At 46.2% G+C, this 23,874-nt stretch overlaps 1 protein-coding gene across 2 annotated transcripts in view; it reads right to left on the reverse strand.

Moving 5' to 3' along the window:
- The window catches only part of LOC147453873 (uncharacterized), a 57,701-nt gene extending 34,294 nt beyond the window's left edge, over positions 1 to 23,407 (reverse strand). For both annotated transcript variants that reach the window (XM_086515938.1, XM_086515937.1), the window contains exon 1: positions 22,712 to 23,407. In XM_086515938.1, the coding sequence (XP_086372064.1) occupies positions 22,712 to 23,389 (678 nt within the window). In that variant the 5' untranslated portion in view covers positions 23,390 to 23,407. The remainder of the gene's footprint in view (positions 1 to 22,711) is intronic.
- Positions 23,408 to 23,874: the final 467 nt, after the last annotated feature.

A 23,874-nucleotide genomic window follows, 5' to 3' on the forward strand; every position in this document is an offset into this window, starting at 1 on the left:
GGCTGAATTCGGTCTTCTTTCTATCTGTTGTCCACAAAGGGGAAGATGCTAAGGTTCTAAGTGATCTTGGGGCTCAATCATATGGCTGAAAATCTCTGTTTTTGTCGAGGGTTCTAGGCTGAATAAAAACGCTGATCAAGCCAAGCTTTTGCTGCGTCTTGCTGCTGTGTTCGTATGCTGAAAACGCTGATGAACTGCAAGTTAGGACAGCGTTTTAATGGGCTGAATCCCTGCTGTAATCACTGTCATTGGCTTCGTTTTTCAAGGCTGAATTCTGATGTAAAACGCTGGTTCTGCTGATGGTTTGCAATCCCAAAAACGCTGGGCTTTGGGGCTGCCTGAAGAGGGTAAAAACGCCAGGCAAGAGAGCACTTGGATGGCGATGGCTGAAACTGGGAAAGCGCCAAGGTGATGGCTCTGCTGGCGATACCAGAAAACGCTAATGGCTGAAATTGGGGGTGTATCTGCAACCAATTAGGTTGAATCTGCTGCTGTCCAATAGGGCTGAAAACGCTGCTGTTCTGATGCGGTTTGGGCTGAAAACCAAAAACGCTGATGCACTGCTAGCGTTAGTTAAAAACGCTGGACTTGCTGAGTATGTTGCTGGCGATCATTGCTGAAAACGCCATGGGATCTGGTGCTAACGAGGGAATGCAAATACGCTACACAAGCTGATGGTGATGGCGATGATGCAACTGAGAAAACGCTGGGGCTGATGTGTCTATGGCGATGTTGGAGACCAAAAGCGCCAGGGGGTTCCTATTGGGGTCCTGCTGAGAAGGTGCCTGTCGAGCATGTGCTCCTGCTGCCTCTTCTGCCATTTAGTGCTGACTTTGGTTTGCTTATATACAAACTTAGCAAAATTGCCCTACCTACTTTTGTTGGAAAGTCACTTAAATTAATAAGTGAAAAATGTCAAAAATAGGGAAAATAGGCTAAATGCACTGGAAAAATCCCTTAACTGATTCTAATGGATTCTTATGGGATTTCTGATGATCATGTTGTGTGCAACCAGAGGATATGCATCTACACTAAGTGACTGGGCATGCACGGTCTACGAATAGACTCACAAAAGTGCCAGATCACTTCTAATTCTAGATTGACTGGACTGACTAAACCCTGATCATGTTGTAGCTTGTCCACGGACACATAGGGTTGGATGTGTCAGTGACAACACATGCTCTACACCCCCCTCATGCCTCATAGTTGGATGCTTTGTACCTCCTTGGGAAGGCCTAAAAACTGTAGCAAGTCACCAAAAGTGAGGGTTGGACCCTCTGCCATGGGACCCCAAGAAACATGAGGCCTGCTACCAACCAAGTGGCCCCTCTAAGTGCTAACCATGGGGTTCCAATCAAGTGGACTGGTGCTGCTCCGCGCCCCTCCTCAGCTGCTCCCAAGACCTAAGCCGGCTCACAGCAAATCGGTCCTCCCAGCTCCTGCTCAGGCCAACACGGCACATCTCTATAAAAATCCATCTGATGGATGAGCTCCAAGGGCCACCCGTATGAGGGGACTCGAGCACAAATCCGGTGCAACAGCTCGTTCCAGGGCTTCTCCCCTGGAAGAAGTCCTCTTACCACAAGCGTCCCAAGGGGGGCTCTGCTCTGCCGTGCTGGGTCGATGATCCCTAACCCTCCCTGAGGACATGGTAAGGTAATGACCTAGGTGCGAGGACACTTTGGCCCAAGCTGACTGGGTGCCAGACCCTGACCACAAAAAATTCCTGATCAGCCTCTCTAGTTGGTTGATGCAGAAACTCGAAAAGATCCAGCAAGTCGTAATGTACCACATAGTAGCCAACAGCACCTGGTTGGCCAATACAACTCTGCCAGCCAAAGCAATTTCCTCCTGATGGAGAGGAGGGGAGACAACTAATGGAGAGTGTAACCTTGGAGCTCTGATACCAATTGATAGGAGCGGATCGCGCTTTCCAAACTTCGATGGTGAGCTAGCAAGCTATGGAGGGTGAAGCCTCAAGCTAACCATGGTGTTAGGGCTATGGTTAGAGTAATTAGGATTAGGCTAGTGCTGAGCAAAAGCATAAAGGTAGAGTGTAGACACAATGATAAGGTTCAAAGTGCAATTGATTCATTAAAAAGAAGCCTCCTAAATAGGCTTGGTGCTTTACAACCATTGGCTAGTGCCATTGCATCCTCTTGCTATTGGACCATGTCATCATCTCATCCTTCCACAAGCTACAAGTTGGGCTTACCCCAACAATCAGCATATAGCATAGCATGCGGCATTTGGTCATTGCATCTGCATTTGGGCAAATAATCTAAAGCAAGTACTTGCTTTGGCAACATAGCAAGGGGGCCCTTGTAACAAACTTGGACACCCCAAGTCTAGATTCTGTCGCACCACAAAAGAGATTCACTTAAAATACTTCACGATATCTGAGTCGACACGGCCCGGCATAGTTCCGTGCCAAGAGAGATTGGCCCCAAAGACTGGCGCCCCTTTCGGTATTTCTTTTTATATTAATCTTTGAGCAAAGTACAACTCTTGCGGGTGCTCGCTCTCAGACTCTGCATCCAAATGCTCTGAGAAGTGAGACCCTTGGGATTTATTTATTGATACAAGGGATGCTAAAAGCAGAGCCCCAAAAGCAACTTGATCCAAAAGTTGCCAGTAAAAGCAGTCAGCGCAGTTTGCGGAAATCAGTACAGCCACGTCAGCACTGTCAACGCGATCAACGAAAATCCGTACGTTTTACCACTCAACAGTATTTACGCAGGCTAATTTTTCTTTGAATCTCTTTTGTCCCCTCAACAATATCCCATAAGTTGGGAACATCGTCAATAGGTTATGCCGCGTCGTCAGTTTGTGACATACCCCCCCTCTTGAAAGAATGGTAATCACCTTCTATTACACCTGCAAAACAAACAGAGGCCATAAACCAATTCAGTAGACACTGACTCTAAGTACTGACACACTAGACACGACACATCTAGTACTTGTAGAAAGACGACAGTATCATCACTCAAGGACAGAAGCACAAAGAACCACATGAACTTTTTTTGCTTGTTGTGGTCGCACATAACCCAAGACCACTTGGGCGTGTCAATCCCTGATCTGTATCTTTGAAGAGTGGCAGGTAACCCAAGAAAGAAGGGCTTGTCCAGCCTCCCCTCGTTCCTCTTTTCCACTCATTAAGAGCGGACCTTGTACTTAGCAGCAAGTCAATCTTCGTGAGGTGGGGAAAAGCAACCTTTGTATGAGCGCAAGGCTGCCAAGGGGTGCACCCGTAGGAAGCAGTTGAGCTTGGGCAAGAGAAAAGCCTTCTTACACACAAATTGCAAGCCAAGAACCTCGAGCACTCCAGAAACTCAAGAACCCCAAGAACTCAGTGCATGGTCATCACCCGAAGCAGAATGGATACTTTGCGTGAAGGTGATGAGAGTGGAGTTGGAGAAGACGAAGTTTCTACACCAGGAGGATTGTTCTCCGATCCTCCCCCATCCCCATCTACGCCACGGATTGCACCAAATCCTATGGAGGCTTTGGTCAAGTCGGTGATGGAGGTGATGCTACAACAAGAGGTGCAATCCATTGCAATCTCTTTCAGTTGGGTCAACTTCCAAGACAAGCTCAAGGCTCGCTTCATGCAACCACAGTACCTTGATCGGTTAAAAAAAGATTGGCGTGGTCTTAAGCAAAATGGATCCCCTGTTATGTCTTTTTCTAACCGTATTGTAAGGTGCAGCGGAAGTGAATGTTGAACTTTGCTCAAGATGAGTGCTTCGAACTGTGCTCAAGGTTCCTTTTACTTACGGTCTGAAAATGCTAAGGACTGAAATCTGCAAATCTTTATCTGTTAAATTCTGACTCTATGTCGATGACGACGCGACAACGACACGCTGAAAATGCAAATGCTGAAATCTGCGTTTTCCGGGCTGAAACTGCAAACTTCGATGGATCTGACCGTGTGGCGAGAATTTGTTGCGGGAAGGTGAGATCTGCGAGGTTTGGGACTTGTTCTGCAGTGAGTCTATGCTGAAAACTGAAAACGCTGGTCTTCTTGTTGGTTCTGTCGCGAAGATCTGCAAAAACGCTGAGGTCTTGCTGATCCCAAAACGCTAGGCTGAATTTTGTCTCCTTGCAAAAACGCTAGGGCTTTTGCTAGTTCTGTTGTCGCCGATTGTCTTGCAAATGCAAAACGCTAGGCTGATCTATTGTTCTACTGTCGCCGGGATTCTGCAATGCAAAAACGCCAGGGGCTGATCTTGTCCCAAAACGCTAGCTTGTTGCAGATGGTGCAAAACGCTAGGGTCCTGGTGGGGTCCTGCTGAGAAGGTGCCTGCTGAGCAAAGGTGCTCCTGCTGCCTCTTCTGCCAGAAAGTGCTAGCGCTAGGTTTCTATATGTACAAACTTAGTAAATTTGCCGTACCTAGTTCCCAACAAAAGTCACTTAAAAATAATAAGTGAGAAGTGTCAAAAGTAGGAAAAAGAGTTCTATGCACTGTAAAAATGCTCCTGATGGGTTCTAATGGAAATCTGATGATCATGCTGGGTGCAACTAGAGGATATGCATCTACTCTAAGTGTCTGGACATGCACGGTCTACGAACAGACTCACAAAAGTGCCAGATCACTTTTAATTCTAGACTGACTTGACTGAACTGAACCTTGGTCATGCTGTAGCTTGTCCACGGACACATAGGGTTGGATGTGTCACATGACATCCCCTCCTTTTTAGAGTGAGGTACTGGTACCGAACTGTATGGCGTCGAGGGAGATCGCCAAGAACATCCGGAATCCTGGAAAGGACTCTTCGCCGGCCCACTCTGATGTGTGGGTCCTGCGATACTTGAACTTCATAAAGGTCTGCAATGCCTTCTTCTTTGGGCCGCGCCGAAAGCGACAAAGTCATTTGTAGCTCCTTCCACGCTGAACACGATTCACTCATCAATGAGCACGGATGTATGCGGATTACTCATGAAAAGATGAAATGTTTGCACCCAAGGAATTCACATTCTATGTCTCTTCCTTGGCATGACACAGTCTTAGACAAAGCACAAGAAGGATTGAGCATTAAGCATCCGCATTTCCATTGTGTTTTGCCACAGTTGATTGATTTAGATCAGAAAGTCAAGATTCAACCCCATTTTTTGCGTGTGTTTGATGAACGGTTTGACACTCCGTCACTTTGTTCATCTACATTGCATGCACAGTTTTTTCAAAGAAATAGAGTTTTTCCTATCACTTTACATGGAATGGGTATGTTCATGGTTTTGTGTTGGAAGTGGTTTCAGGAATTTTCAGCCTCGGAGATTCTTGAAGAAGGTAGACGCATGACTCTAGATGATGTTGAAGCATTGAAGGAGCCTCAGAAGAGACTGTCGCTTTCGACGCGGCCCAAAGAAGCAAGCGTTGCAGACCTTTATGAAGTTCAAGTATCGCATGACCCACGCATCAGAGTGGGCTGGCGAAGAGTCCTTCCCAGGATTCATCCAAACATTGTTGGCGATCTCCCTCGACGCCATACAGTTCGGTACCAGTACCTCACTTTGAAAAGGAGGGGATGTCACGTGACACATCCAGCCCTATGTGTCCGTTGACAAGCTACTGCCTACAGCATGACCAGGGTTCAGTTCAGTCAAGTCAGTCTAGAATAGGAAGTGATCTGGCACTTTTGTGAGTCTGTTCACAGACCGTGCATGACCAGACACTTAGATTAGATGCATATCCTTTGGTTGGACACAACATGATCATCAGATTTCCATAGAACCCATCAGTAGCATTTTTACACTGCATAGACCTATTTTCCCTATTTTTGACATTTTTCACTTATTATTTTTTAATGACTTTTGTTGGAAACTGGGTAGGGCAATTTTGCTAAGTTTGTATATATTGAAACCTAGCACTAGCACCATAGTTACAGGGGATGGAGGGGACGGACCCTAGGGACGGGGGACGCCCGGTTCAGGGACGGGGACGGGTGAGGACAGACGGAAAAAGGGCTGCCAAGTGGGAACGCAGGCAAAACGTCCCGGGGATGGGAGGGGACTTTTTTAAAAATTTGAAAACCTGATCATTTCTAGTGGCTAGTTCCTCTCCAATAGCCATATGTTTGAACTTTGAAGCACCCCAATGGCTATAAAAGCCACCCTTTGGGCATAGTTACAGGGGACGGGGGGGGACGGGCCCTAGGGCCGGGGGACGGCCGTAACCGGGCCGGGGACGGACGGGGACACCTTGGGACGGTCGGATTTTTGGCCGGATGGGCAGGTCGTAGGGGGACGAACGGGGACGGCCGGGAACGGCAATTTTCAGGCGGATAAAAATAGCCGTTTTTGACCATTTTAAACGGCTGTTTGTAGCCCAACTGCCATATTTTGGGAGGGCTTGGCCCTTGGGAGGCTATAAAAGCCCCCTTGGGCCTCTTAATACTTATTCCCTCAAGGCTCAAGCTCTCCTCTCTACTCATAGCCTCATTGCTCAAGGCTCAAGCATGACTACGCGTCGTAGCCCGTACGCTCTACACTCTACCCTTGAGTCTCCACTCTCTCCCTCTTCTACCCACTTTGAAGCTCTCCTCTATTCTCTCTCCACACAAGCTCTGCTCTAACTCCTCTAACTTCTAAGCTCTACTCTCTCGAGTCTCTCCACCATCATGTCATCTCAAGCCAACTCCACTTCTCAAGCTGGTTATTCTCCAAGGAGGCCCGCCGTGCAAACATGTTCGTGGTGGGATGAAGTCGACTTTAGCACGCGTAGCAAAGGTGGCGGTGCAAGACCATGAACATGCAAGCTATGCCCATACAAGAGAACGGGTGGTTCAAACAAAGTGCGAGCCCATCTTCTTCATGAACCGGGTCACGAGGTGAAGTTTTGCCCTCGAGTAACTCCCGAGAAGAGGTTGGATCCTCTTGAGAAGCTCACGGTGTATGAGGTCGCGGAAGCAGCCAAGAGGGGCCGTTTTGTTGCCGTTGATCCCTCCGCCGCCGCGACACCACAAGAGCAAAGGGAAGCCAACCTTGACGACATCTCTCGAGGCTTCAAGAGCCATGCATCTACACCGTCCTCTTCCGTTCCGCATCGCCAAAGCACTCTCAACGAAAATTGGAACCCTAAATTGAAGGAAGAGGTGGATAGGTCGGTTGCCCGATTCTTCTTCCACGACCACATTGCCTTCCATGCTTCGCGGTGAGTTTCCCTTGGCATATGCACATTGCAATCTTCCATTTTGTATTCATAATGGGTTCTAACTTCTCGACTCTCAACTCTCCATACTAACACAACATGCTCTAATTTGTGTTGATAGGTCTCCATACTTTCGAACCATGGTTACGAAAATAGGGGAATCTGGCTCCTCTTATGTGCCACCTTCATCGGAGAGGCTTCGCACCACCCTCCTTGACAAAGAGAAGCTTGCTGTGGAGCAAGCGGCCCAAGCAACAAAGGATTTGTGGGAGACCAATGGCGTCTCTCTCCTTGTAGATGGATGAAGCGACACCCGCAAGCGGTCCATCCACGGGGTGGTGGCCTACTCTCGGGGGAAGATGTACTTTGTGGAGTCACATGATGCATCCGATAGTGACAAGGCCGCCGAGATGCTTGCTGCAGAGTGGACAAGCACCATAGAGATCACCGGCCCGGAGAATGTCATTTGTATGGTTGCAGATGGAGAGGCGTCAAATAGGGCAGCCGGGGCTATCATTGAGGGCATGTATCCCAGCATCCATGTCACATTTTGCATGGCGCATTGCCTCAATAACCTCCTCAAGGACATAGGGAACTTGTCATGGATTTCACCCACCATTGGTGACGCCTCTCGAATTGTCTCCTTCATGCTCGACCATCAAAAAGTGCGCCATGAATTCTCAAAGAGGAGCCACTTGTCCTTGCTCAAATATTCAGAGACAAGATTTGCATTCAATTGGCTTATGCTAGGCCGCTTGTCTACATGTGCCGGAGCCTTAAGGGGCCTCTTTCTCAGCGATGAGTTCCAGGCCATGCCGGAGTCTACATCAGCAACAGGATTGAAATGCCGAGAATGGGCCGATGACGCCGCTTGGTGGGAGGAGGTGAAGACTCTTGACGCCATGGTCAAGCCTATTCTACACCTACTATCATAATAATCAATATCTAATTCTCCTAAATGATTTTCTCATGTTAAACTGATCATTTAATATGGGGAAGTGCCAGGGGAGAAAAAGCTAGAATATTGGTTAAGCTAGCAGACCGGCCACAGTAGGGATCCAAAGGAGGGAAAATAGGGATCCAAAGGGAGGGCCATCTGCAAAAGAGCCATGTGCAACAATGGGCTAAAAAGACCCTAAGGTTCAGCCCATTAAGACTTCCAAAATGCTAAGGTTCCAAAATTCAAAGGTTGTGTCCAAAGGTCAACCTTAAGGGAATTGGATGCTTTATGTGTGAAAAGTCTTTGCAATCCCTACTTGGGAGGGGGCGAGCCTTGCATGTAGAGGATGAGAGAGAAAGCCACAAACACACACAAGCTCTTTTAGTGAGTCTCCCGCCACCTCGGCGGAGATGGCTCCACGAAGACAGCGGGCTAAACGCTCTCCATCACCACCAAAGCGGAGAAGACCATCACACTCTTCTCCACACCATAATTCAAAGAGGGATGATAAAAAGCAAGAGAAGAAAAAGGCGAGAAAGAGGACACCCTCTTCTCCATCTTCTTCATCCTCTTCCTCCTATGAAAGTGATGGTGAAGACGACGAAGATCAAGACAAGAAAAAGGCGAGAAAGAGGTCACCCTCTTCTCCACCTTCTTCAAATTCTTCACCTTCTGAAGAAAGTGATGGTGCAACCTTTGAACCATCAAAAAGAAGAGGCCATAGGAAATCCTATGCCGCATGGAAGAGGTCATCCAAGCTGAAGAAGTTCAAAGAGGGAGGGAAGAGCATCTCTTTCCTTACCTATGATGGCACCTTTGGTGCTACGGACAAAGTCTTGGTCTTTATCCAACAGTTCGATGCGGCGTTTGGAGATGAGGGCTTCACAGAGTCCTCTAAGCTACGCCATGTAGCTATGCACTTTCAAAAGTCCGCCAGGCAATGGTGGTCTAGCCTACGAGCCAACGGTGAAGCTCCACGAACATGGAAAGCTTTAAGAGCTTCCATTATGAAGCAGTTTTTGGCCACCGATGCCAAAGACAAAGTACTCACCGAATGGCGAAGCTTAAAGCTCTCTCCCTATGAATCCATCCATAAATATGTAGACAAGTTTTGGGACCTACAACTCAAAGCCACTGTCTTCAAAAAGTTGGATTTTGGAGAGTAAAAGCAACAATTTTGTGCGGGCTTAGCCGAAGAAATGGCGGAGTATGTCAACTCCCAAAGGCCACGTACCATATCGGCGGTAATACACCATACTATGGTGGCCTCTCGAATCAATTTCCAAACGTGGGCTAAAAGAAATAATAAGCCCACGGAAAACAAGGGTTCCAACGAGCCTAAGGGGAAGGACAATGTCCAAAAGTCTCCTAAGGGCAACTCCAACAAAGCTAAAGAGAAGGGAGTTTACAAAGGTAAAAACAAACTCTCTCCTGAAGAGCTTGAGCATTATCGCAAGGATAACCAGTGTTTCAAGTGCGGCGAACAACGTCACCATGAAACGTGTTTCGATAGGTCGGGACAGGTGAAACGTTTCGGGCCTTGAAACGTTTCGCTCAGCAAATGAAACACAAGTTGTTTCACTAACAACAAGTTACCGCAGTTTTAGTTTCAAAGTTGCTAAACACACTTTTCGGTCTCACGTTTCACTGTGCTCTAATTTTGGACTGAAATGTTTCGTGGTGAAACACCACGTTTCAGGGTGAAACGTTTCGAGGTTACGCTGGCGGCGAACAAGGGCATGCGTACCGCGCTTGTCCCCAAAAGAACAACCGCCAAGATCCTCCTAGAGCTTCCTTGGTTGAAATCCAAGAGGAGGAGACTCACCAAACTCACCACAAAGGATCTCCTCTATGCCATGCTTGGGGAAAGGTAAGAGAACATGATGCTTTTATTCTCTTTGACCCTGGTTCTACTCACAATTTTATATCTATAGAGTTGGCCACCAAGCTAGGCATACAAGCCTACGAGATGGGAGATGTCCTACCCGCAGACAGTGCTTTCAAGGGGCAAGAAGCTTCAGTCACTCCCTTAATCGGGAAATTGAGGCTTCATGTCCAAAGCTATGTGGACAAAGAGGACTTCTTTATCTCTCCTCTCAAGCATGAGGATGTAATCCTAGGGACACCATGGTTTGACCGCCTGGCTGCCAATGTTAAATTTCCTGAAAGGAGAATCTCCTTTAAGTTCAGGGAAAAAGACATGTATATAGATGCTAAGGAAATGGGTAACACTATTTCCATTGTACATACACCAGCTTTCAACAAGTCAATAAAGAGCTCTATTTCCGTGTACATGATTTTTGTTAAAGATTCTCAAAATGAACCTAATGCTTTAGCAAAAGAAAATAAAAGAAACCAAAAGGAATTAGAGTTATCCAATTTTCTCAAGGGGTTTCAAGATGTTTTTATTGACGACATCCCTTGTGAGCTACCTCCTAAACGAGGTAATGATGACCATGCAATTGAACTTCTTCCAGGAAGTTCACCGCCTAACAAACCTCCTTATAGAGTTTCTCAAGCTCAACAAGAAGAGATTATGCGGCAAGTACATGAGTTAGTTGAGAAGGGCATGGTTAGGCCTAGCTCATCTCCATTTTGCTCACCTGTGCTATTAGTGCAAAAGAAAGACGGCACATATCGTATGTGTGTCGACTATAGAGCACTAAATAGGATCACTATCAAGAATAGGTTTCCCGTTCCACGGGTAGAAGACCTATTTGATAAGCTACAAGGATCGACCTACTTCAGTAGGATTGACCTAAAAAGTGGCTATCATCAAATAAGGATAGTTGATCAAGACATTGTAAAGACCGCATTTCGCACCACATTTGGTCTTTATGAATACATTGTCATGCCTTTTGGCTTGACCAATGTACCAACCACATTCAACCGCTTGATGGAGAAGCTATTCAGGCCTCATCGAACCTTCACTAGAGTGTTCTTTGATGATATTATCATCTACTCTAATTCATTAGACGAACACAAGCAACACCTCCAGGTAATATTTCAAGTTTTAAGAGAGAATAAACTTTATGTTAATCGAAAGAAAAGTGAATTTTTCTTGCAAGAGATTCAGTATTTAGGTCACATTATCTCTCAAGATGGCATCCAAATGGATCCATCAAAGTTAGAGGTAATAAAAGGATGGCCTAAACCAAAGAATCTTCATGAACGAAGAAGCTTTATAGGTATGTGTGCATACTATAGACGCTTCATAGAAAAGTTCTCACAAATTGCGGGACCATTACATGACCTAACAAAGAAAAGCGTTAGGTATACATGGTCTGCCAAGGAGAACAATGCTTTCGAAAAGCTTAAAGAAAAGCTTATCTCTCAACCTGTGCTTACACTACCGGATCTCTCAAAACCATTTGAGGTCCAATGTGATGCTTGTGGTGATTGCCTTGGAGCTGTTTTGCTCCAAGAAGGGCACGCCATAGGCTATGAGAGTCGAAGACTCGACCCTGTTGAGCAAGCTCTGGGCATATATGAAAAGGAACTCCTTGCAGTTCTACATGCCTTAGACTCATGGAAGCACTATTTATTAGGGACTCCTTTCATTCTGCGAACGGATCACCAAAGTCTTAAGTACTTCAGGACGCAGACCAAGCTCTCCGACAAACAAATGAGGTGGGCAAATTTCCTTTCGCAATTTCATTTTCATATTGCTCACATTGCTGGCAAGCATAATCAAGTAGCTGATGCACTCTCAAGACGGTCGAGAGTGAATGCGGTTTCCATAGCAACTCACAATGATCTATCTTCAATGATAGATGAGTATGCTATTGATCCCGATTTTAGAGATGTGATTTCAGCCCTTGCATTAGGGAAGAAAGAAGAACCATTTACTTTACAAGATGGTTATCTTCTCTACGGCAATAGACTGTGTTACTAACTCACTACGTGAGAAAGTAATGTATGAATCACATGCTCCACCTTATGCGGGGCATAGAGGGATTCAGTCTACCATGAATACCATGAAACATATTTCTATTGGCCTACCATGAAAGTGAACATACAAGAGTATGTTTCTAAATGTGTGGTATGCCAAAAGACAAAATTTGATAGAGGGAAGCAACTTGGATTGCTTCAACCTTTGCCAATCCCTAATTCACCCTCGGAGAGCATATCCATGGATTTTATCTTTGGATTGCCTAAGTCTATCCATGGGAATACGGGAATATGGACGATAGTAGATAGGTTCAGTAAACAAGCTCATTTTATACCTGTCAAAAAGACTATCAAAGCCCATCAAATGGCAACCCTCTTCATTTCACAAATTTTCAAGTACCATGGCTTGCCAATGTCCATAGTGTCGGATAGAGATCCTAGAATGACCAATAATTTCTGGAAGGGTCTCTTTGAGAATTTAGGGACAAGGCTAAACTTCTCTTCGGCCTATCATCCACAAACGGATGGCCAAAGTGAAATAGCTAACCTAACAATTCTCGATCTACTAAAAGCCTATGTAACGAAAGTAGATCAAAGATCCCAATGGGAGAAGTACTTACCCTTAGTGGAGTATGCTTACAATAACACTGATGTCATAATAATCAATATCTAATTCTCCTAAATGATTTTCTCATGTTAAACTGATCATTTAATATGGGGAAGTGCCAGGGGAGAAAAAGCTAGAATATTGATTAAGCTAGCAGACCGGCCACAGTAGGGATCCAAAGGAAGGAAAATAGGGATCCAAAGGGAGGGCCCATCTGCAAAAGAGCCATGTGCAACAATGGGCTAAAAAGACCCTAAGGTTCAGCCCATTAAGACTTCCAAAATGCTAAGGTTCCAAAATTCAAAGGTTGTGTCCAAAGGTCAACCTTAAGGGAATTGGATGCTTTATGTGTGTACCAAAAAGTCTTTGCAATCCCTACTTGGGAGGGGGCGAGCCTTGCATGTAGGGGATGAGAGAGAGCCACACACACACACACACACAAGCTCCCTTTACACAAAGGGAATGAGGGACACATGTCAGCTCCCTAGGCAAGATGCCCACAAGGTGTACCCAATTCCTATTGGATGGCCTTGGAGGTGGACCAATGAGAATTAGGCTAGAGTAAATCTAGTTTAATTAATTTAAAAACACTTAATAAAAGAACCAATGAGAATTAAGTCCTCTAGAAGACTATTGGACAGTCTCCCAAGGGGTCCAATGAGCATTCAGCAGCCCAATGGCTTGCCTGATTCCTATTGGCCAAAAGGCAAAGGGGTCCAATGAGAGTTTAGTTGAATTATTAAATTACCTAAAGCTCTCACAAAAGGGGAAAGGGGGACACATGTCAGAAGGCTATCACTTATGCTGCTTAATAGTCATTGGCTAGCCCTGGGGAGGTCCAATGGGAGGATAGCAAGAGCAATTAGCAAGAGGGCTCGCCCAAGAGAGAGAGGGGGCTGATTTTTGCAAGGCATTATCACACACACACTCTCACACAGTCTATGTGAGAAGCAAGAAAAAGACTATCTCTTCCCAAGCTTTAATGGAGAGCTCATCACCCACTCCAAGCTTGTGAGATAGAAGCCTACATCGACACACTCTTGGCATGTGGATGCAAATCCAACCAAGAGCCAAGCTTCAATGCATGCTCATCTCCTCTATCATGCTAATTACTAAGCTAAGCTATGCTAATATGAGTGATTATGTGAGGAGATGTACATCTTTCTCGTAAGATACTCCTTCCTCTCAATCTACTCTCATACCCTGCTAGCTCTCACCATCTTCGAAGGTGTGCGAGGTCTTGGGTCTGAGACCGGGGATAATTGATGTTGTGTTTGCTAAGTGTTTTGCTTAGTGCATGAAGCTTTCATCTTCATTGCACTAGCTAGTCTTGAAGAAACACAAAGAATTGTATTGTACAATGTCTCTCTTGATGGGAGAAACCATAATACAAAGCCTTTTGGAGGGGGGACCGGCTCCATGCAAATCCGGTCCTCAACTGTTATCCATAGCTTAATTTCTCTCTCTTGAAAGTATTGTTCATGCTATCTAACTAGGTGTTATGCTTTTTGTTGCTCTCTCCACCCAAGCACTCTTGTAATTCTCATTAGGAATCTATTCTAATGAAATGCCCACTATGTTCATGCTAATTTCCGCTACACACAAGTTCTTAGGCCATTAAATGTTACACCTACTTCGAGTGGTGGATGGCTTGCAGCCATGCATTGGCAAAGTCTACGAAGCCATGGATCGGATGATAGAGGCACTTGAGAAGCTTGTGTCTGACCCTGTTCAGTATGTGGAGATTCATGGCTTGTGTGAGTCGAGGTGGAATGGATACTACTCTCCACTTCATGCGGCAGCTCATGTGCTTGACCCTGAGTTTTAGGGAAGGCGTCAAGAGACCGACAAGGAGGTGAGCAAAGGATGGCGGCTTGCATTGGAGCGCCTTGAGCCTAGCAGTGACATTACGCGCAAGATTAGAGACGAGCTACTCAACTACAGGCAAAAGAAGGGCTCCTATGGATGTGTAGATGCACAGCTTGATCGGAACAAGATTGGCTCGGTTTTGTGGTGGGAGGACTATGGAGGAGATGGCCCACATTTGCAGCGCTTGGCTGTTCGTGTCCTTAGCCAAGCATGTACCACTAGTTGCTTGGAGCAACTATGGAGTGTGTACAGCCACATTGCCTCTAAGAAGAGGAATCGCCTTGGGGTTCAGAGGGCCAATGATTTGGTATTTGTGAGTGCTAACTTGCGCATGCTTGCCAAGAGCGTCACACACAAGGCAGATCCCTTCACTGAGTGAAAGATGGCACAAGAGAATCCATCTATGGCCGATACTCTTTTGGAGGAGCTAGAGGAGGACTTCGAGCCTCAATGCGAGCCTCCCGAGCCCTCATACGTCGCTGACGACCTCGACTACAACGACAATATGGAGATTTAGCAAGCGAGCACTTCTTGAGTTTGATGATCATTGATCACTCGACTCTCGAGTCTAGACTCTTGAGTCTACGACTCTACCTACTACATAGCCCTTTGTACTTTTTGTTATCCTTGAGGCCTCAGGCTTGTCCTAAGTCCTTTAGGCTTTTTGACTCTTGAGCCCTTGTGGCATGCACTTCTCATTTTGTATCCATCGATCATCGATGTTTTATTAGCACATTTCCGCCTATATGACTCGTGTTCTTTGGTCTATTTAGTGTAAATTTATGGTCAAAGTGATGCTCTATGTGTGTGGCATGTGTGTAGGTCAAAAAATGCCAAAAAAAACTCTCTCTTTTTTTGCCGTTCCGACCCCCGTCCCCGCTTCCTGACTGTCACGTGACACATCCCAACCCTATGTGTTCGTGGACAAGCTACACTATAGCAGGGTTTCCGTCAAGTCCAGTCAAGTTAGATTAGAAGTGATCTGGCACTTTTGTGAGTCTATTAGTAGACCGTGCATGGCCAGTCACTCAGTGTAGATGCATATCCTCTGGTTGCACACTGCATAAGCATAAGCATTTCCATCAGATTCCATCAGAGTCAGTTTGGGGATTTTTCAAATGACTTTATCCCATTTTTCCCTATTTTTCACTTATTTATTAAGTGACTTTTGTTGGGTACTCAGTAGGGCAAATTGGGTAAGTTAATATATAAGCAAACCCAAGTTAGCACCAATTGGCAGATGAGCAAAGACACAGCAGGCTTCCCCAAGCAACAGGTGTCCCACCCTCTCTCAGCAAGACCCTCTCCAATCCCTTGGCGAGGCCACTCCCTTCCCTCAGCGTTTTCCTCATCGCCATCGTGATCCCTTCCCTTGGCGTTTCCAGGACCAGCCATCGCCATCCCTTAAACCTCTCAAGCCTGGCGTTTTCTCCCTCCGCTAGTGGCAGCCCCTAGAAACCACTAACGCTAGCATTACCCTTGCATCAGTAGCGATCCCAAGCACCAAAACGCAGCAAGGAATTCAGCCTTCAACCTGCAGGAAGACCAGCGTTTTATCATCAGCGTTCAGCCATTAAAAACGCAGCAGACACTCAGCGTTTTCAGCCGGCAGCAGTTCCTTCAAAAACACAGTACCCAGGCACTTCAGCGTTTTTCCCTCATTATTCCAGCCCTGTAGGGACAGTCATTTTCAGCATTAAAACAGCAGTAGAAACAGCCCATTTCAGCCCCGAAACAGTCCATGAAAATCAGCAGATAGAAGATCCCTATTTTCAGCCACGAAGTCGTCGTCGTCATCACCGTCGTCGTCATCGGCATAGTCCCATTGCATCAGTCCATTGCATTCGCATTGTACACCTTTGTGCAATCAAAGTAGACCACTCTCGCCGACGAGAGTGGGGCCTTCCGAGGAGGGTTTTACAACCTCTCGGTGTCGTATCTCTTCTCTCTCCTCTCAGTCTCATTCACTTGCACACACAATATCCACTCACTTTGTTCATGATCATAGCACTCTCATTAGACGGAAAGCTCTCTCTTTCCCTAAGAACTAAAAGGAACCTTGAGCAATAAAGATCACTAATCTTGAGAAAATACAACATTCATTCCGCTGCACCTTACATTGACTTTTGCCGTCCCGTCCCCGTTCCCGACCCCGACCCCGATTTGCCGCCCCATGTAACTATGCCTTTGGGTCCTCATTTCTCGATGTTTTATTAGCACATTTGCGTCTATATGACTCATGTTCTTTGGTCTATTTAGTGTAAATTTGTGGTCAAAGTGATGCTCTATGTGTGTGGCATGTGTGTAGGTCAAAAGATGCCAAAAAAACTCTTTTTTTCTTTTGCCCTCCCGACCCCCGTACCCGTTTCCTGACTTTTGCCGTCTCGTCACGGTCCCCGTTCCAGACCCCGACCCGCCGTCCCATGTAACTATGGCTAGCACTTTCTAGCAGAAGAGGCAGCAGGAGCACCTTGCTCAACAGGCAACTTCTCAGCAAGAACCCCCCCCCCCCCCCCCCCCACACACACACACAGCAAGGCCTAGCGTTTTTTGCAACACAGTATCAACACTAGCGTTTTTTCACCATAGACCAGCCCTCGCATTTTTGCATTTGCAGGCCAAACCGCTGACAGCAGGATAGGAGAAAAAGGCACAGCAGGCTTCCCCAAGCAACAGGTTCCCTCCCTCTCTCAGCAAGACCCTCCCCAATTCCTTGGCGAGGCCACTCCTTCCACCAGCGTTTTCATCATCACTTGCATCTCCATCCATTGGCGTTTCCAGAACCAGCCATCGCCATCCCAAGCCCCCACTTGCCCTGGCGTTTTTACCATCCCTTGGCAGCAGCTCCAACATGCTACTAACGCTAGCCAACAGTTGCAAATCCTCAGCGATTTTAGCATCAAAACGCAGCAAGATTCAGCCCTTCAGTCTGTAGAGAAACCAACATTTTATATTCAGTTTTCAGCCCTTGGAAACACAGCAGATACTCAGCGTTTTCAGCCGGCAGCAGTTCCTTCAAAAACGCAGCCTTACCCTAGACACATCAGCGTTTTTCCTCATCATTTCAGCCCCGACAAGAACAGTCAATTTCAGCCACAAATCAGCAAGGAAAAGCAGTCAATTTCAGCCACAAATCAGCAGGGAAAAGCAGTCAATTTCAGCCCCCAAAGTAGCACCGATTCTCAGCCTTGCCCCTTTGTGGACAGCAGATAAAGAAGCATCGAATTCAGCCCTAAAGTCTTCATCGACATAGTCACCGTTTGCATCAGTCCATTGCATACGCATTGTACACCTTTGTGCAATCAAAGTAGACCACTCTCGCCGACGAGAGTGGGGCCTTCGGAGGAGGGTTTTACAAACACTCAGGTGTCGTATCTCTTCTCTCTCCTTCTCTCAGTCTCATTCACTTGCACGCACAATATCCACTCACTTTGTTCGTGATCATAACACTCTCCATAAGACAGAAAGCTCTCTCTTTCCCTAAGAACTAAAAGGAACCTTGAGCAAAAAAGATCACTAATCTTGAGAAAATACAACATTTATTCCGTTGCACCTTACAGACGAGGTCCAAAGAACCCCCACAGGAAGTATTATGTGTTGGAATGATTAGTCAGCATGCATTGTTAGAGTGTTTCATTCGTGATGCTTTCCTATATTTTAGTCACCGTCCTTATGTGATCCCTTTTCATAGGCATGACATATTATACGCTGAACACGATTCACTCATGAATGAGCACGGATGTATGCGGATTACTCATGAAAAGATGAAATGTTTGCACCCAAGGAATTCACATTCCATGTCTCTTCCTTGGCATGACACAGTCTTAGACAGAGCACAAGAAGGATTGAGCATTAAGCATCGGCATTTCCATTGTGTTTTGCCACAGTCGATCGATTTAGATCAGAAAGTCAAGATTCGACCCCATTTTTTGTGTGTGTTTCATGAACGGTTTGACACTCCGTCACTTTGTTCATCTACATTGCATGCACTTTCAAAGAAATAGAGTTTTTCCTGTCACTTTACATGGAATGGGTATGTTCATGGTTTTGTGTTGGAAGTGGTTTCAGGAATTTTCAGCCTCGGAGATTCTTGAAGAAGGTAGACGCATGACTCTAGATGAAGTTGAAGCATTGAAGGAGCCTCAGAAGAGACTGTCGCTTTCGACGCGGCCCAAAGAAGCAAGCATTGCAGAACTTTATGAAGTTCAAGTATCGCATGACCCACGCATCAGAGTGGGCTGGCGAAGAGTCCTTCCCAAGATTCATCCAGACATTGTTGGCAATCTCCCTCGACGCCATACAGTTCGGTACCAGTACCTCACTTTGAAAAGGAGGGGATGTCACGTGACACATCCAGCCCTATGGGTCCGTGGACAAGCTACTGCCTACAGCATGACCAAGGTTCAGTTCAGTCAAGTCAATCTAGAATAGGAAGTGATCTGGCACTTTTGTGAGTCTGTTCGCAGACCGTGCATGACCAGACACTTAGATTAGATGCATATCCTCTGGTTGGACACAGCATGATCATCAGATTTCCATTAGAACCCATTAGTAGCATTTTTACACTGCATAGACCTATTTTCCCTATTTTTGACATTTTTCACTTATTATTTTTAAGTGACTTTTGTTGGAAACTAGGTAGGGCAATTTTGCTAAGTTTGTATATATAGAAACCTAGCGCTAGCACTTTCTGGCAGAAGAGGCAGCAGGAGCACCTTGCTCAACAGGAAACTTCTCAGCAAGACCCCCCCCCCCCCCCCCCCCCCCCCGCAAGGCCTGGCGTTTTTTGCAACACAGCATCAACACTAGCGTTTTTGCACCATAGACCAGCCCTGGCGTTTTTGCACTTGCAGGCCAAACCGGCGACAGCAGGACAGCAGAAGCCTAGCGTTTTTGCAACAGACCCCCAATTCAGCCCTGGCGTTTTTGGAGCAGCATAGCAGACTAGCGTTTTGCAGTTCCATCGCGACAGAACCCAGAAGAGCACCAGCGTTTTCAGTTTTCAGCATAGACACATCGCAGTAGAAGTCCCGAACCTCGCAGCACCCTTGTTAAAGTGCATCCAGATGATAATCCTACAGATCTTCTGACCAAGAATCTCCCAGCAGAGAGGTTTGCATATTGCCGCCAGATGATGGGAGTTGGATGAGTAAGTGTATAGTCAATTGATGTACCATAGTTAGCTGATTCTTTCATCTCCCAAGGCACATTGCCTTTAGGTGGGAGGTTGTTAGGGAATAATGTTTATAAAGGCATTTTAAGCCTTGAGTCCAAGGGCGCAAATGTGAATGGCCCTTGGACCCTTAGGTCACTTACTCATAATAAAGAGAGAGCCCCAAACTCAAAAAACGGGCTCTTCTCCCAAAATCGTACACTACTCTCTCTCTCTCTCTCTCTCTCTCTCTCTCTCTCTCTCTCTCTCTCTCTCTCTCTCTCCACGCCTGTTCCTGCTACACGCTCCTCCCTTCTTCTCCATGGCCATCACAAAGAGGCACCAAGTAGGCTTCTTCTTCTTCACACCCCCCACAATCATTATCATGCAAATCATGTCTGTCGTGCTTTGGAGAAGACGAGACTGAGAGTCTCCTTCTCTTGATTCTTTGCAATCTGTGCCTGCACATTAGAAAAGAGTCGGAACAACTCTTGCATGTGTTGGGCGGGCTCTCTGTTTGGCCGCCAAGCGCGTGAGTGTTCGGCTCTTCTTCTCACCTTCCCGCAGTAGATCCTCGCCGCACAGTCAGATCAGCCCGCGTTTGTAGATTCAGCCCGGAAAACGCAAATTTCAGCATCTACGTTTTCAGCACGTCGTCGTTGCATCTTCGCCATCGACATCGTCACCGACATAGCATCAGAATTCAGCAGATAGAATATGTGCAGATTTCAGCCCTTAGCACTTCCAGATTTCAACCCGTCTCGTCGTCGACATCGTTGGCAAGTCCAAGCATTGTAGAGATTTGTGCAATCAATAGTAGACCACTCTCGCCATAGAGAGTGGGGCCTTCGGAGGAGGGTTTGACAACATTCTGGTATCGTATTCTTCTCTCTCTATCTCTCAGTCTCAGCACCTTCATTCACAGTGTTTACCACTTTGTTTGTGTCCATTGCACTCTCTCACTAAAGGAACGGAAGACTCTCCCTTCTGTAAGTAAAAGGAACTCTTGAGCACAGTTTGGAGCACTCATCTTGAGCAAAGATCAACATTCACGTCCGCTGCACCTCACACTCAAGGGAACCAAGTTATGGATAGAAGAGGAATTGACTACCAACCAGCTGAAACTCAAGGCAAGTGAGATCAAGAAGATACAGAAGCCCGCAAGCAAGGTAAATGGGTGGTCTATCGGGGTGGTAAAGCGGTCATCCAAGAGTTTCGACTCCTAAAACGACGCCTCCATCCCTTGACCCCTCTTAGTTTTTTTTCCCTTCGTTTTGAACTATTTTCTTTTACCCTATCGATGGTCCCTCATACCTTAACGGATATGTATCCCACGCCTTCACTCGAAGGAATCATTGTACTGTTTTTTCAATTTTGTTTTGGTCCCATAGGTCATATCTGACCTCGGTGAACGATAAATCTCTCTCTCTCTCTCTCTCTCTCTCTCTCTCTCTCTCTCTCTCTCTCTCTCTTCAAGTTCATTCGTATGTTAAAATTGATTTCTCGCTTGGAGTGTCCAAGACTGAAACATGACTCTATCTCAGTCCATTCGGATCCGATACGATCATGCAACATCATCCATTTGTGGCATTTGCTCTTGCAAAACTCGAGGCAAGTGCATTAAACTCAAGGGCGGCTTTTCCCTCTCGAGCTATGTCCTCATGAACTACAAATTCTCTCACACACAAAGAATGTGGTAACTTGCGATGCTCTGGGTCACAAAACACCTATAAATGAGCTATAAATGCAACTGTTCTCAGCCTCACTTCTCAGATTTGCTAGCACTCTAGTTCAGCCCCCGGGGATCTCTAGCGTTTTTTCCAAGTTGCCCCTCCCTCTTGCTGGCATTTTCTTGAAAATCTTGAACGTCTCGTTCAGGTGCTTGCGAGTATACCTGTTTGCTTGCAGTCTTGATCCTGGACTACACTTATCTAAGGAGGATTCTCTCTCGTTCTCGGATTAATGTGACCATACCGAAGGACTGCGGAGAATTCTGGGGCGGGTAACATTGTCATTGACATGGGATGAATCCTTCAGCAACCTAAGAAGTTTCTGTGAAGAGTTGAACAAGTTATTTGACGGGAAGATTCTAGCTCAACGGTGTTTCCCTAGGACCAAAAGCTTGACTCTAGCAACAACCAGGATTGAATGGTGGGAATGTTATAGGCTTATGGCCTTATCCTAGTGGTGTAGACTACGATTAATATTGGCCAGCATTCTCTAGGAACACAAACTTACTTCCGGGAAGGTGGGGTAGATATCGTAGTACCAATGCTCATGGGATCAGCCTCCCTTATCTTTCTCGATCGTACTCTACACCAGCTTGGACATGTTTAGACTATGAAAAACATTCAGGACATTTTTCTATACGTTAACAAGGTTTGCAACCGCATAATGCCTATGAAGAGGGCTGCTGCCTCCAAGAAAAAGTGATTTTCCACAAGTTTGGTGAGCCAGCCCATTTCCCAAAAAACTGCCCAAAGAATTCTGATTTTGCTAGTGTTGCATCGAATCCAAATTCCACTGAGGCAGCTACTTTCACTCGTGCTATAGGACATTATGGTTTTGTTTATTCACATAAAGAGCTTGGCACTCACGGAGATATTGACCTCTTCGCACTCCTATTCTCGCCAGTATTTGGCCATTATTATGGGGGTTTCTCAATCTCCTCGTCACTTTTCCAAGCAATTTATCAACCTTGTTGCACATCCATCGCAAAACCCCTTGTCACATTATGATTTGTCTACTCACATAAATAGCTTGTCAATAGTCGAAACACTAATGGAGCTATCCACCTCTTCAATCTCCCATTCTCGCCTGTTTTGACCATTACTAATGGGGTTTTTTCATTCTCTTCATCACTTTTGCTGCGCAGTTTGTCAACCTTGTTCTGCATCCATGTCACAACTAGCCATTAATTCTGCCCTTAAAAGCACTTCGGCGGTTTGTAATTTCTCAAAACAATCACAAATGATTCCACGTCTGTCACAAGACTCTGTCGTACACACCAGGATGGAAAAAGCATTTCCTTTCTTCATTTGAAGAAGGAGGTGGGGAAAAAGAAAGGAGGGAGAAGGGGGGGGGGGGGGGCCGGGGCGCGCTACCTGAGATACTACGCCCGTTGGAAGATGGGTAAGGCGGACTCCACTGTCAGTTTTGTTTCGGTGCTGACCACCAGGGCCAGAAGCTCGAAACGTGTCCATGCGACACTGCGAGAAAAGAGAGCTCTCGGAAAGTGCAAGGTAATCAGCATGGGCCTCAGGGCGAGCACCACATCGCTTGCTCCAGTCTTCTTGCTCTGAGATCCTTGCTTCATAAAACTCCTCCTCTCTCCGAAACCACTCCTCATCTTCAGCCTGAGTCTTATACCACTCTTCATCAGGATTGGGCAATGGACTTACGCCTTCATCTTTCTCCAAAGCAGCAGTCCCGAAGTTCTCTGAACCTGATTGAAACCATGAGTCTGAGGAGATATCTCGAAGGTCCCACTCTTCGTCATTAGTGACAGCTGTTGGCGATGGCGCCCTCGTACTGTTCAAGTTGACATGTGGTAACTGGGATGTCAGCGAAATGAGCCTTCTGCTTGAAAAGAAACGAGGTTCAACCAGTGAAAACGATGAATAGGATGAGCAAGAAGATGAAGAAACACGGAGGCGGTTCAAAGTCGCCATGATGACTACTTGACTGTGCCTAATGCAACTATCAGCGAATTTCAAGCGGAGCATGGCAACAGCTAGCCTACATCGCATTGCGAGCAGAACTGTTACTTGCCACACGGGCATATTGGCTGTGCCGCGTGTCAAAATGGTCGCCCTACGAGAGAGAGAGAGAATTTTAACGTCGTGGAAAACTATCCCAAGAGACATGATCGACGAGGAGAGTTGAACTCAAGACTTGTTATTCAAGAGGGAAATGGCTTGACCAATATACCACACTTGGGCGATAGAAAGAGAATTGGTTGGATAGAGAGAACTAGTCAATTCCTGGATGTACAATGAGCGTATTCAACATGCATTGATTAGGCCGTTAGCATATATCTCCATTCAAAAAATTAGCAGCAAATTACCACGTGTCGGTGATTTTTGAACGGCTCTATCGTTATTCTTATCGCGCGCAACTTGTGAAATTACCATCTGCAACAACAGCGTGCAACTCCACTTATCCTTGCACTTGGAAGGCATGTGGCCTTACGGAAGACGTTGACATGGATGTTGGAGATAGGGATATGCACAACAAGGGTAGGGCTAAAAAGCTCTAGGTTGTTTTC

Source organism: Adiantum capillus-veneris, chromosome 7 (genome assembly GCF_014529385.1).
Source record: "Adiantum capillus-veneris isolate H3 chromosome 7, ASM1452938v2, whole genome shotgun sequence".
NCBI lineage: Eukaryota > Viridiplantae > Streptophyta > Polypodiopsida > Polypodiales > Pteridaceae > Adiantum > Adiantum capillus-veneris.